The 15,033-nt window shown below is 40.1% G+C and overlaps 1 protein-coding gene across 5 annotated transcripts in view; it reads left to right on the top strand.

Moving 5' to 3' along the window:
- Positions 1–10,824: 10,824 nt before the first annotated feature.
- Positions 10,825–15,033, top strand: part of DCLK2 (doublecortin like kinase 2) — a 94,751-nt gene continuing 90,542 nt past the window's right edge. Inside the window, exon 1 of one of the 5 annotated variants that reach the window (XM_075500929.1) lies at positions 10,825–11,961. In XM_075500929.1, coding sequence (XP_075357044.1) covers positions 11,544–11,961 — 418 coding nt within the window. In that variant the 5' untranslated portion in view covers positions 10,825–11,543. The remainder of the gene's footprint in view (positions 11,962–15,033) is intronic. The other 4 variants (XM_075500927.1, XR_012775616.1, XM_075500928.1 and 1 more) reach the window with 4 other exon arrangements.

Below are 15,033 nucleotides of genomic sequence, written 5' to 3'. Positions count from 1 at the left end.
CCCCAGTTTAAAAATCTTCCCTTGGGGGGGATGGGGGGGGTGGGGGGAATCAAGTATCAATCAAGGAAGAACAAGATTATGACCTTTTATCTGCAAAATTTTTCCCTTAAGAAATACTTTACAAACTAAATATTAATCCCCTGGTTTAATCCACAGCATATTCTTGCAATAGACGTTCCAAGGCCAAATAATATTGACCTACAATTTCAGAGGTTACTAAGTCTCTGAGAATTTCCTGCTCTACAGTAAATGAGCAGCAGAGTGGCAAAAGTTCTAGCATGTCTACAGGACAGTTGCTTTCCTGCTATTCAAAACAAAATAAAAGTGCCAGTGGGCAACACAAGTGTCCAATTTAAAAAAAAATTTTAATTCAAACTAGAAGTATTTTCATAGTATGATAACAGCAGAGTCTCATGACTAATTTGCCAGTAAAGGATCAGATAATAGAACAGAAAACCAGATGGGGTATCTGTTGAAATATGTAGGTTTATACACCAATCAGGTATATGTCATCCCAGCTGGTGTAAATCCAGCTCGCATTGGACCATAAGCCTGTATATTAATGGCTGAAACACTGAAATGGGACAGTTACTGCACTTGGATTTGGACTTTGAATGAACTAGTATGCTTATACTCTTTTTTACTCCTGTATGTCTTGCTAATTTTGAATTCCTCTTACATAAGAATACAATTACAAACTAGCACAATTTAAACTACTTTGGCATATGTCCTTGTTAAGCAGATTAATAGCCTAATTCCCTGTTATCTGCTCTGGCTAACTACTAGTTTCCAGGTGTTACAGTTTTCTGTTCTATAAAGTAGTACACATGCTGAAACTATATAAAATATAGTTTTAATAAAACTATAATATTTAATATTATATTTAATAAATATTTAATCATTTTATTAAATTATTTAATTCAATAAAATATACAATTTAATATTCTTTAATAAAATATATAAATAAAATAAATTTTTTCATTTAATAAAAACTTTTAATAAAATAGATAAAAACCTATTATACTAAAAAATTAAACTGTATATTAAAAAACTATTTAATAAAATATATAAATAAATTTAAAGTTTTGGTTTTTTATAAAAACCTGTAAGAGCTATCGTATTTCCTAAGAGTTCTCTACTAGAAGAGAGTAGAAGTTCCTAGAGAGGTTCTTCCCATAGATTTTGCTCACCTTTAAAATTCACCACTAACTTGTACAAAACAGCCTAGACACATGACTTTTAGACCACTGAGGGAAAGAAGATACATAGAACACCTGTGTGTACATAACAGGGGGGGAAAAAAAATCAAGTAGTAATGAATGGGTTTTGTTTTCCCTGTGCTCCAGTCATTTGGTATTTTCTGTATATGGCAGGAGAGGAACATGGGAGTGACTAAAGAACTCTCTAATTTTGGAAAAGAAAACCAAACATCTAATGGTAAGGAGAAAACCCTCTCCAGGACACTTTATTGCAACTCTTGTGTTTGTCGTTTGTATTTTGGTTCCTGTTCTGCAAACACATGGAACAGTTTTTGAAGTCAATGAATCACCATTTGCATGCACACCCTTTCAAGATAAGAACTTTGGACTGTAACCTCTATGAGTTTAGGACTAAGTCCTTTCAGTGTACACGTGGCACTTAGCCCATTGTCATTATGGAAAGAATAAAGATGGGATAAAACTGAGTACTTCAGGCACAGTTTCCTTCTCCTTACTTCTACAGGACCAAAGGGTTATATTGCATTTAAAATCTCCCATCTCTAAGATTTGAGGAAGTTCATAATGAAAACAGGATTCAGATTCCTTGAGTTCTCTGAGAAAGCTTGATTTAGAATTAACTCCGAGCATCTGACTTTTCTACAAGAAAAAAAAGAATCAGAATTATTACTTCCATTCCAAACTCAGGCCTCAGCAAATATATTGAAAACTCTGGAACAGCCCAAGGTTACTTTATGCCTATAGCCATACTTCTTATTTTGCCAGCAGCTAGCTTCTCATGATCGCCTGTGCCCTTCAGCTAGAATTATGACTGAGAGTTATTCCTAATTGATTCACAACTGACCTTGAAATTATTTAGCTTAAGGTTTTGCCTTCTGAAGAATAATAGTTGGCTGCACTTGATGATCTCTGTGCAAATAATTTAATTCTATACTATTTCCAGCTCTTTGCAAAGCAGCATGGACCACTACCCCTTCTGGAAGAAATATGACTGGTTTTGCAACAAATTGTTCACTTTCTAGTCCACGCACACTACCAGGACCTGAGAAACTCACCAGATTTCCTCCGCTTACCTCTCATGATTTCTTTATTTACTGATAAATCAGATTCTTTTCCTCCCCCCAGACCTGCCAGGATGAGTGATCCTAAAGGAAACAGTAAAATAAGAAGTCATGAGGCAGCAATAGTCTCAATCTAAGTCATCTGTAGAGAAGAAATGTGATATTCACAATGTTACTGCCAATAATTAAGCCCCAAAGCAGCACTTTATTATTTTATTAAGGCCAAAAGTTCAATTTGGCAAAGTTCCAGCACAAGCTTCAACCATGCTGGCTGTAGCAGTTGAGAGACATCACTCTGCTGCTAATGTAAATGGTTTTGCTGGCAGCAAGCAGTCAAATATATAGATTTCTTGTCAAAGATACAAAGAGTACTGAAACACACAAGCTAAAGTATGACTGATGCAGAAAGAGCATGTGAATATTAAAGGAACATTTCACAAAACTGTATCTGATTTCCTTCTAAAAAGTAAAGCAAGATTCTTATCAAATGAAAGACTACTTTCTCTTTTCTGTACAGGACCTGACCCCATTGACTGAACTTCATTTTGTACTGTGCCTATGAACAGACAAAATAATTTCACTGAAGTTAACTAAAACCTTTGCTTGCAGTTAGGAACAAAACAGCAGCATGCCATTCTCCAGTAAATCTCACAACACACACAAAAACATTACTAGCGCAGTCACACAAACCTAGAAGGCCAGGATTGGGTTTAGTCCCTCAGCTCCAAAACAACACTTATCTTTAGATGCAAGAATTCTCTAACAAAAGTTACTAGAGCTGTAAGCTGAAACCAGACCCCAGTGATGTGCACAGAGCATATATTAGCACAAAAACGGTGAAATCACTCCAAGGGAATACAATTCAGTCTCCCTCAGTAGCTGGCTAGGTGACAGACCTTTAAATAATACTATAAAATTATCATCAGCAATTTCTGCAATCCTTCTTGATCATATCCATCGCTGTATTGGTACAGTACAAAACAAGAAAAGGCTCTGCCACTTTATAAAGTGTATTACTGGGAATAGCACCATAAGCCAGGACTTCCACAACCAAGTAGCAACAAGGGTAAGGCCCGTACAGAGGCTTCCAAAATAAGATATGCACCCACAGACATGACCATACTCACCCTAGACATAGCAACGCATACCAGCAATAATAGCTTACTTCCTCTCTGCAATAAATTGAAATTTCATTCTTCTTTATGAGAATATAGGTTACATTCAGCCATTGCTCACTCAGAAAGAGGCTCCCTGCACCATTTTTTCATTAAATACTGCACCTGATAGTCTTCAGGTCAAAGGCTACATTTGCCTTTCCTGCAGCTTAGAAAAAACTTCCGATCAACAGTCCATTCCCCTCTTTTTTTCCTTCTGTTGTTTCCAAGTGGTGAGTCTCCACCTTGGAGTAGAAATTAATCCCTAAATACATGACTTCACACTTTTACTTCTACGTTTCATCCCACTTGCCCAGTCTTCAAGGTATTTCTGTAAAGCATCATCATTCTCTGCTGCATTTATTATGTTTTTCAAAATCCTCAAGAGAGTTACAAGATTCCTCCAGAAAGTAAACCGAAGATGTATAATTCCTATTTCTACTAGGTATTAAAATTCATGGATTCAATAAAGTTTGGGAGGTTTTTTTACATGTTTTTCTTATAGGCAGTTCCTTGTTATGCCTCTATCTCCCACAAGCAATAATCACCTATTTTACTCTATATCACAAGGCTAGCAAACTTGCTAACTTTTCTCTTGCTAATATGCCACTCTGATCTCAAATTTAACATAATTAATTAATTAATTAATTTTGCTTAGACCAAAATTGTTTCCAAATGGTACTAAATATATTGGTTCTTTTTTGAATGTGAAAGAAGTTTGTGTGCTTAAAAGCTTGTCCTTTTTCTAACCGCTGTATTAACTGCTCTGATGCAAGGTGTTACCTCACCTTTTCTTGCAACTTGGTGACATTATCAAAAGATGTAATTTGTACACTCTCCCTTTTTTTACAAAAAATCATTCCTTGGATGAAAATGGCCCTGAAGCCAGTGAAGTCAACTGTGACACTGGAAGAAAGCAAGTGGGAAAATTATTACTCATTTCATTCTCTGCAGTTGTTCTATTGCCTGCTTCTTCATACGCCTAAAAAGTTGATGCTCTTGGCATATAGCTACACTGTACAATAGCTTTGTTCTCAAAGCTAGCTAAATATGCTATTCTACCTTCCTGCCCTATCCCATTTTTGGAGGTGAGGGTTAATATTTAACCAAGATCATTCCCCAGATCAAATTTGCACAGGTATTTGTATCAGCACAAACAAGGGCAGCAACCCCAGCTGGGTGGGAAAAAACATCTAGGAACAAGAGTGTAGATGAGGGAATTCTACGTAGTTAGCTTTGTTTCAGTAACCACCATATTATAAAATTACATTTTTAAAAAATTCCTTGAGCAGTTCATTTCTTTCAAAATACGTATTGTTTAACTTTGTTTTCATCTCTAGTTTCCATATTTCATCAGGTATGGGCCATCCGTGAACTGCAGACCTCTTTGCTGAAGTAGCTGTCTCAGCACAATTTTTCATTTTTAAGTATATTGGTAATTCACTATAGCAAATAACTGTTGGCAGTGATCTTTGAAAGACTTATTTGAATCTTCTCCTTATTAATTATTTAACTTCTGAAATAACATAATTCTTCAGGATTTTTTTTTAAGAACCTACATTTTTCCTATTTTTAAGACTGTGTGACTAATCATACTTTTAAGTAAGACAACAGATGAAATGATCCACTTAATCCTGGATCATGGATTGTTCAACCAGACTTATAACAACTATCCAGACTGCCATTTCTATTGAAAATACAGAATTTTGATGTCTTGTATTGAAACAGCAACAGATGGAATTAAAATCAATGATTATACAAAAATGATTATAGGGTTAACAGCAAAAAGGTAATAGATATGTTTTAAAAACCCCAATGACTTCTTTCTAAATGGGATAGAAAAAAAAAAGATGAGTAAAAGAGACACTTCTTTGTCTGCAAATCATGCCTTTTTCCTCTTCAAATTGTCCTTTTTTTTTTTTTTTACAGATAAAGTTATGCTGAGGTCCTAATCTTAGAGTATATAACATGTGGTTAATTCATATTAAACATATCAAACAGTCTTGTTGACTCCCATAAGCAAAATGTACTTAATATTTTTTTGAATTATAGAAGCTGAATTGTTAGATTGGTAAGTGCAATACAATAATTTACCAGTAGAAATTAAACTTCTCAGCTGTTACAGAATATATAATTTGATAACAAACACTGTACTCCTCCATAAGAATAAGAATTTATTTCTATTTTTATCCAGTTACAGTGGTATTGGATAGTCCAAATTCCTCTGATACACCTTCTTGGTTTGCCATATGCAAAGCCTAAATGAGTCATACAAATTAATTTAGCCATCTTAAACAGTTAGCAAAAAACAAATTCACAAATATCTTACAATGTAGATTCATTAATGAAGTACAATTTGTAGGTCTTCTAATGCAGCCTCCTTTTTAGGCTTTCCGCTGTGTATCCTTTAAGCTTTGATTTGGAAACATCCCTTTTCAAAGCAATGCTGAATCACACCTGGAGAATTTGATGAGAAAGGGAACCTGAAGACCTTTATATAATCCACCAGTAAAGGTACTAGGAGTTAGGTATTTATTTATATCATAGACACACATACTCAATTTATTTAATGTGGCAACCTCTGTTCAAATTTAAATGGGTGAGGATCATGACCTCATGTCATTGAGCAATCAAAGATAACTAGGAACTGATTTTTACTGGAGTGCAAAAAGACTGAGATCCATCCCAGTTGGCATCAGCAGGAGCCTATCAGGAGGGTATCCTAGCTCTTCCAAGATGTTCACTATATCACAAAAACTAGGTTTATGTGAAGTATTTACTTCTTTTGAGAATATTTTTCAACTTCATTCATACTGCTCTGGATGGAGGCAGCATCCCACTCCTCTCATGCATTCCTACATCAGGGACAGCAAAATGGGACAAAAGTGATTCTGTTGAATAACAGCAAAGTGCTAAAGAAGTTCTGTAGGAAGATGCTAATCTGGAAGAAAAAAATAACTGGATATTAAGAAAAACATTAATTTGAGCAAACTACTGGCTGATATGAAATCTCATCCATGAAGATGCTTTAAAACCAGGACCTTGCTGGGAATGGTTTTGGTATATTTGAGTCTTCCTTGGTACAGCAAATTGAAATAGAACATACTGTGAGGATCTTTCCATCTCTACATTTCTGTGTTTCAGGTTCAACATTGGTTTTATAAGGCTTTTATTCATATGTTTTTTACTACTTTCAGAACTCTTAAATGGATGTTCAGAAATAATACTCTTAAAGATAAACTTAAGGACAAAGGAATCCTTTGGGAACTGTACAAAGTCATTGAACAAATAACTGAACCTCTGTATGCCATTTTCACCTAGTCTATTGAAACAGATGAATAATTCTGAGGTCTTTTGAATGCACTTTTACAATGGCTTCTCACAGATACTGGATTCAGACATTTCTCTAACTATGATACACTAAGATGTACTAAGATAATTCAATATACAGTAAGCCTCAGACTCACATTCCCACTAATCAAAAAGTGTTAATGTGACAAGAACAAGCAGCATAAGGAGATTATGCCTGACTGATGGCTAAAGCATCTTTTTTATGCCACCTATGCTGATGTGTTTCTTTGTATGTTTTGTTTCTGTATAGTTGTCTATATTCACATCTGACACTTTAAAAGCAATACTATATTCTATATGGGATTCATGGAGAAACTGTTGAGTGGATGAAAAGAATACAGTTGAAGAGAAGGTTACTGGTTCCAGTCTGACTTCTCTGCTACTTGGGCAAGTGGCTTAAAATTTTGGTTTCCCATTTTATGTATCTATGAAGTAGGGCACAGCATCTCACAGGGATGCTGAGAGGTTTTATTGTATGAATATTTTAAAAGCATTTTAACATTCTTGGTTGAAAACAAATCATTACAAATAACCACTTCATTGTTTAAATACTCAAATCTGGTATCTTTGGTGCTACAAGTAAACATTTTGTTATTGAATTATTCAAAGAAATCTCTTTCACTTAATAAATCTTGAGACAACAGACCTCAAGTTTATGGTGGTTTTTTTTCTTCTTTAGCAACAATACATATTATCATTTTCAAGGTGAAATCTATAAGCTAAATGCAAAGATCAGATACATAAATGTTCTTCTAAAACTATCCACTGTGAACACTGATCCTGCACTGAATTTTGCCTATCAATCCATTAAATGTGCTAAATATCTTGAATTCCACTGATTCCAGTCAGGAAGGTAAGGAGTTCAGGTAACAAAAGAAGAAGAGACATTGCGTCTGATAGTAAAGTTTTCTTGGTTTCCTTCTAGAATTTTCTTAGAATTTCCCTCTAGAATTTTCTTCTAACAATTACTTGTTACAAAAAAAACCCCAAACCAACGTACCAAAACAAAACCAAAAAACAAACCACATAAGAAGTCTTCTAGATGCAAGAAGAGATTTAATCCAAGAATTTGTTATGCCTACCACCATAAAGCAGAAGAAAAAAACAAAGCAAAGACAGGAGGGAGAACTGATTAATTAGATGGACTTGAACACTGGAAGCTCTTTTCTTTTCAAACAGGAAACGTATATGTATAGAGTAAGAATATCCTAAGAATGAATGATAATCACATTTTATGGTGTCAGGAGATTTAGCAAAGTATCATTTATACATGTAACATTGCTTGCTGTTAAGTGAACTGCTAATTTATCAACCCTATTTGGAAAGTGGGAAGAAGATAATGGGATTACATAGCTCAGTTCCATACAGAACTGCATACTAAGCACACTAATTTTCTCATGTGTAACAGCAAATGTAGTTCAGCTGCATATGGGGTTGTTTTGGCATTCTATTCCTCATCTTTGAAAGTCTTTTAAAACATCTCTGTTTGACTACAGATAGCTCTCTAGAGGAAATAAGGTGGCAAGGAAAAGGCAAAGCATACATATAAATAGAAGTCCTGTGAACCATTCCCAATGAGGCCCACAGAACTTATTAAAAATACAAACAACATCTAAGAGAACCAAAAAGGAAGAGCACAAGTTGTGGGAACATGTTTAAAGTGCCACCAGGAATTTCCTTGGCAGTTCCACATGTAGGTCTAATCGCAATCTCTCTGTAAATAGCTTCTTAATATAGAAGTAGTTTAGTTTTACAGGCCAGAAATGAATTTCGTGTTTATATGCTCTCTAAAGCACTGTGGCTGTACAGACTTCAAAAACTCTCAGTAGTGGGGATTCCCTTTAAGGAGGGGAGAGAATTTTCCTGGTCAAAGGTGTGAGAATTCCCTTTTAGTTTTACTTTACTGTAGGGGTTGTATAAAATTCCTTTTCCCCTATCCCATCTCTAGCTAGACAGTTCAGAAGTCAGAGCAAATTCTACACGACATATCCTACCACCCAGCAAAACAACTTGAAGCCAATAAAATGTCTGCCCTGACACTGAATTCTCCAACTTAAATTCAGTCATAGATGGAGTTAACATATTAAATTCATATATATTTTTTACATGTTAGTCTGCATGAGTCCTCTACATATAGTTGAGCACTGTACTGTGGATAGTAGGCAATAGTTAACAGCTGGGAAGAATTAGAATGTGTGTATGAGGGGGAGACTAAACTTCCCTGAGCTTTTGTGGTCTGCTTCTGAGCAAAGTGAAAAAGGTTAGTGCAAATAACCTTCAGCTGAGGTTTAAAGTAAGTAATTTGACTTGTTCTGCAAAGATGAGACATGCCCATGCAATGTGGTACCATTTGGAAAAAATATAGCCTCACAGCTGAGAGCAATCCACTTTGGAGCAAAGTTACACAGGTGAGTTTGAACTTCACCTGTGTAACTTTGCCTGTAAACAGGACTAGAAACTACACATCAAAACCAGTCTAGAAAGTTGTTCCCTAGTGTTTTGTGGTTTCTAGGTCCTGGTTCCTAGGCAAGACCTGCATGTCTCATCTTAGTAGGTGTATTCATGCCCCAACTGTAACAAAACTCCCTCCTTGTTCAGTTCCTTCTGTTGATTTTACCACAAGAGCAGATTATCCAGCTCCATGGTTTATTGCTTCCTTTTGCTTGTGGAGGTTTCCAGAAATTGGCACTTCAAGAGAGAAATTCACTCATGTTTTCCATGTATTGTCTTTAGGAATATTGTAGCTAGATGTTTAAGCTACTTCGTAATAAACCCAGCAATAATGGTGAGATAGTGCTTTACTTTATTGGTATTTCAAAATATAAAAAGTGAAAAATAATAAATCCATAGAAAGTGTGGCAAACAATATTTTTAAAAACTGCTGAAACACAAAACCAAACATAGATAAATCTTAGCTAAATCTCTTCCCTTTCCTAGTATGTATAAATAGACATAAGCTTTGTAGAATGTCTTTACTGAACAGAGTTCTGTCCTAAGCATGAAAAGGATTTTCATAAACCTATCCTCTCCTGTATGTATCTTTCAGTTACTAATTTAATTTTCAGATAGAGAAGCTCCACCTACAGCAGTTACACTTGCAATGCAGAGGATCAACCTCAGTGCCACCTCCCGACACCAACTGAATAAGCAGTGTGGAGAAGGATGGGCGAAGGTTCTTATGGGCCCCGGACAAAAGAACAGAAACTGTGACCACCTGTAATGATGTAACACAACTGTAATCTCTCAAAGCAAGAGACCTGAAAAGAAGTGAAAACCTGTACCTAGTTGTAAATGCCTTTTACATTTTTTATGTACTTATTATGTCAAGAAAAGAAAATACATTCTGTAGTAGTTGAAAGTAAGTTGGAGAAAAGTTGAAGTTGCATCCATTTCAATGCATCTGTCGGCCATTTCTACCAAAAGTGAACTTGACTTGAGCAACCTTGGGAGCATTGAGAAGCTACCTGGGGAAGCCATGAACCGTGGGCTAAAGCACATTTAGGAGGTTAAGGCTGTGGCAATGGGAGTTGGGCTTATTTGGTTCCTCAGAGAGGGTGGGAAGCTCAGTGATGGTGGCATTCACAAACGAAAAAGGGAAATGACAGGCATGCATAGTTTTCTGTCCTGGGGGACGTAGTTTAGGGAGAAGGCCATATACAAAGGAGCCTAGAGGCATTTTTAGCGTTTTAACCTAGTAGCTGAGCCAAAGTAAGGCTAGGAGAGGGCTAGCAGACAGTTCCAAAGGTACGCCTGAGGGGGTGACGGTTCGATGGACTGGTCCTGTCACAGCCACCGCGAGAGGGACAGAACTGCCCCTCTGGGAAAGCTGCTTCCCCCAAATTATTCTCCTTTCCTAGGAGAACGCCCTTCCCTTCTCGCTTCGTCACCTGAGCCCCGCCGAGGAGCCGGCCGTGTCACCAACACAGCCCTCGTCCCGTTCAACGCCCATCCCCGCCGCCGTTGGGAACAGCGGCGCCACCGCGCCTGCCTCCAGCCGCGATGGCGCCGCTCCCGCCTCTCCTCGCGCCCGCCCTCACAGTGGCCGCACCGCCCGCCCGGCTCTAGGGCCCGGCAGCAGCCCCGCCCGCCTCTCGCTTCACCGCCGGCACCGCAGGCGGCTGGGCCGCAGCTCGCTCCTCTCGCCGGATCCGCTGCGGTTGTTTTCTTTCTGAGGCGGGTGCTAGCAGCGCCCTTGCCCGCTGAGGACCCGGGAGGTTGCGCCGCTCCCCCCACTGGCTGGTGGCCGTTGGCGGCGCAGGGGTCCTGGTGCCCCCGTTCCGGGACCAGAGCCGGAGCCGGCCGGGAGCTGGCGGAATTAGGCACTCTGTCCCCACCCCCTCTCTCCGGCGGAGTCAGCAGAGAAGAGGCTGAGGAGGGGACCTGCGCTTACGGCGTCCTCCGCATTGTGCGAGCCTGCATGGGCACGGCGCGGGGGCGCGGCCGTGGGGCTTCCCCCGAGCCTCCCGCCCCCTCCTCGCTCCCTCCCCGGCATTGCCTGTAGCCGCCGAGTTAAAGCATGAGGGATGCTTTTGTGCGCGACTGCGGGCGACGCAGCGGGTAACGGCGGAGCTAGCGGCAGCCGGGGCTGCGGTTGTGGAGCAGGTCGGGCGCCGCGGTCACCCGCAGCCCTCCCGGCGAGGGAGGCCGGGCGCGATGCTGAATTAGGCGACCGGAGCTCTTGCAAGCGCGGGGACAGGCTTAGCAGTCCGCAGCCGGCCTAGGTCCCAGTGGAACTGGGAGGGCGGGCAGGCGGCTCCCCAATGGCGAGCAACCGGAGCATCGAGCTGGAGCACTTCGAGGAGCGAGACAAGAGGCAGCAGCGCGCCGGGCCGCGCCGCGGCGGCACCGGCTCTGGAGGCGGCGGCGCGGGGCCGCGGGGCAACGGGCTGATCCCCAGCCCGGCGCACAGCGCCCACTGCAGCCTCTACCGGACGCGGACCCTGCAGGCGCTCAGCTCGGAGAAGAAAGCCCGGAAAGCCCGCTTCTACCGCAATGGGGACAGGTACTTCAAGGGCTTGGTGTATGCCATCTCCACTGACCGCTTCCGCTCCTTCGACGCCCTCCTCGTCGAGCTCACCCGGTCCCTGTCGGACAACGTCAACCTGCCCCAGGGTGTCCGCACCATCTACACCATCGATGGCAGCAAGAAGCTCACCAGCCTGGACGAGCTGGTGGAAGGTGAGGAGGCTCCAGTGGGCATGGGGCAAGCAGGGTGCAGGCTGTGGGCGGCTCTGCTTTGGAATGTCGAGGTCTGGTAGGAGGTGGCATGGGGCCTGGTGGTGGGCCGCAGGCTCTCCCTGGGGTGGGCTTTACTCTCGCTACCCTGATCAAAGCTGAAAGAGGACATCTTGCTGAAAATCGGCAGCTGTGGAGCCCCTGAAGGCTAGTGGGCCGGGGTTGCCTGCTGCTGTGAGGTGCGATAGGCCTCATTTTCCCAGTGTGGACTGTCCGCTTCTCCCATCACCCAGAGGAGTGCTGTTTGCACGTGTGGGGGTTAACTCTGATGGTAGTTAAGCAGCAGTACTCTTTTCATCTACAAGAACCATAGAAAAGTGCTTGGCTACCTTTCAGTTATTACCATTTGTAAGAGATGGAAATACTGTAACTTAGTTCTCTAACAGTTATTACACTGTCATTGATGCCTCACAGTGGCTTATGCTTTCAGAGAGAAAGCCCCTGTGCAGTGAAAAGGAGTATTTATACCCTACCACTTATTAAACTGGTGTAAAGTCCCATTTTCAAATGTGATCAGAGTCCATATTCATAGAGGGAATTATCTATCTTGTCTGATTTCCCAAGGCATAGAATCAAATGCTTTTCAGAATTGTCCCTAAGTAGCTGTTGATAATGGGACTTAGCTGCTAAGGTTATGTAGACCTTACAAATCTGAGCAGAGGAGTGCTTGACTACTTCTCAAAATGGGGCCAGAAGTACTTTTTGTGAATGAAACCTGTGCCTCTTGTTTGTAGGGAATGATAATTACCAGAACAAGTAGCAGACTTCCCCCATGTTCTGTCATGATGTCTTAAAATACAGTTTAAACTCAGCATTAAATGAATCAGCCTTCCAAATGTATTGGTTATGTTGTGCACACTGTGAAGTTCATAATCAGTTTGCACTTGATGCTTCTCCTCAGGTATCTTAGTAGGTCAACCACTGCAGTCTTCCACCCAGTGACTCTCTATGCCAGGTGTAGGTGATTTGCATTAATGAAGAAGTACAATTTGTAGGTCTTCTAATGCCTCCTCCTTTTTAGGCTTTCCGCTGTGTATCCTTTAAGCTTTGATTTGGAAACATCCCTTTTCAAAGCAATGCTGAATCACACCTGGAGAATTTGATGAGAAAGGGAACCTGAAGACCTTTATATAATCCACCAGTAAAGGCACTGGGATTTAGAGACTAGCCACTCCAGAACATGCAAGAGGAAGGGAGAGGCTACAGCATTTGCTGCACCAAGGAGGTCTCACTCCAAAAAGATACGCGTGAAAGTACACTTTATAATAGTAACATAGTGCCTGAGGACTTTCCCCATCATGTGATCTACCATAAGACTATTCCACGATCAGAACAGAGGAAATGTGAAACGATTGCAGAGTGAAATGCTGACTTGGTGGTAATAAAATAAATGTGAAACCAACTAAAAACTTTTCCATGATTTGGTGATTAATTTAGAGATAGCTAAAAAAAATGAGATGCTGGAGTGGGAATGGTAGGGAAAGGAGATGAAACAAAAATTGGATAAACTAATGATAACTTGCGGTGACTTTTGAAATGTTGCAGAAGGAATGATCTTAAGCTTTTATGGCTTAAAACAAAGACAAAATTACTTGCTGGACAACAGTATAAATGCAGTGTGTACTCTCACAACTCCATTTAAGTTAATAACTGAAAGCAAAAACTTACTTCCTGTCTCTTCAAATACTCATTGAAAGAGTAACCTTTGTCATTGCTCTTCACTAGAAGAATAAATCAAAACAAATGTCACAATTGAAATGCTACTTCCATGCTTTCTCAGTAAAATAAAAGGGGGAAAAAAAGTCCCAATTACTTAGTCATCTATCCATGACCAATAAAACTCTCAGGAATCTTAAAATCCTGTAGCATCATAATTGGATTAGTATGTTCTCCAGTTAGCATGCCAAAAACTTTACCAGTGTAAGTCTAATCACCATACAGAGAAAGGAAAGCATATACGGGGCGGGAAGAAAGCAAACAAGTAGTGAATCCATCATTCCTTGAAATTATCTGAGCTCTTTGCCAGCTGTTTTGTTCTTGAGATGCTAGAAGAGGATCTGGTTTGTTTTTTTCTTTATTTCTTGTAGTTCCAGCACAGCAAGCTTGAATTTTTGCTCTAGAATAAATACTTGAACATTGGTGATATCCTAAAGCTTGAACTGCAGTAGCACCAGAAGTAGTTTTGAATGGTGTTTTGTCATACTGCTTTTTCATTTTCGGAAAGGAAAATAAAATTAAAGTGCTGTTGTGCATGCCAAATACAGGCTGAACACCAGACCAAACATGGCTACTTGATGCAATACCTAATTGACTAGTCTGTTTGCACATCATCAGAGTTGTTGAACTGGTACTGGAATCGCAGCAGTTCAGGTTCAGTAGTGGCAGCTCTATGAAGTGAGCAGAAGGTGAGTGAGTGCTCGGCCACCTTTGCCAAGCCAGCAAGATCTGCATTAAACCTCCCTCAACTCAAGCTTGTGTGTGTAGCTCTTGGACATTGACATCCCCCAGCACAGGCGAGCTCTTTAAGGCCTATTTGCTGTTTATCAGGTTAAGATCTGTCTGAGGTATAAAAGCTGGCAGTATCAAATTCTGTATCATAATAGGCCAAACTAGCTGAATTGAGCACTGATTAATGCTTTTTGGGTTTGGCTGTATTTGGCAATCTGTTTTACTGTCTGTCATTTTAAGAGGAAAATAGCTAATGCACAGATGTACTGTAGATTTCAAATATTACTGTTACAGGCTGAGTCAGTTAGAAGTTTGACCAGATCACATTTATTAGTCAAAAATTGACAAGCTTCATTTTAAGCATATTGCTTTTCTTAACTGGATATGACAGTAAAAAAAGCATGCTCTGCTGGACAACCCTTAGGCAAATATCATTTATATTCCCAGCCCCTGTAGATTAGGGAGCATTATGGGTCATGAGTTTGACAGTTTTCATTGCTTGCTTAGAATGGGAGGAGTGAAGAATTTCATTGTCTGCTCCTCATCTTGTGTGAGCAGACAGACCCA

The sequence above is a fragment of the Mycteria americana genome, chromosome 4 (genome assembly GCF_035582795.1).
Source record: "Mycteria americana isolate JAX WOST 10 ecotype Jacksonville Zoo and Gardens chromosome 4, USCA_MyAme_1.0, whole genome shotgun sequence".
NCBI classification, from domain to species: Eukaryota; Metazoa; Chordata; class Aves; order Ciconiiformes; family Ciconiidae; genus Mycteria; species Mycteria americana.
The sequence above is the reverse complement of the archived record's forward strand: the minus strand, read 5'-3'. Positions and strand labels throughout refer to the sequence as shown.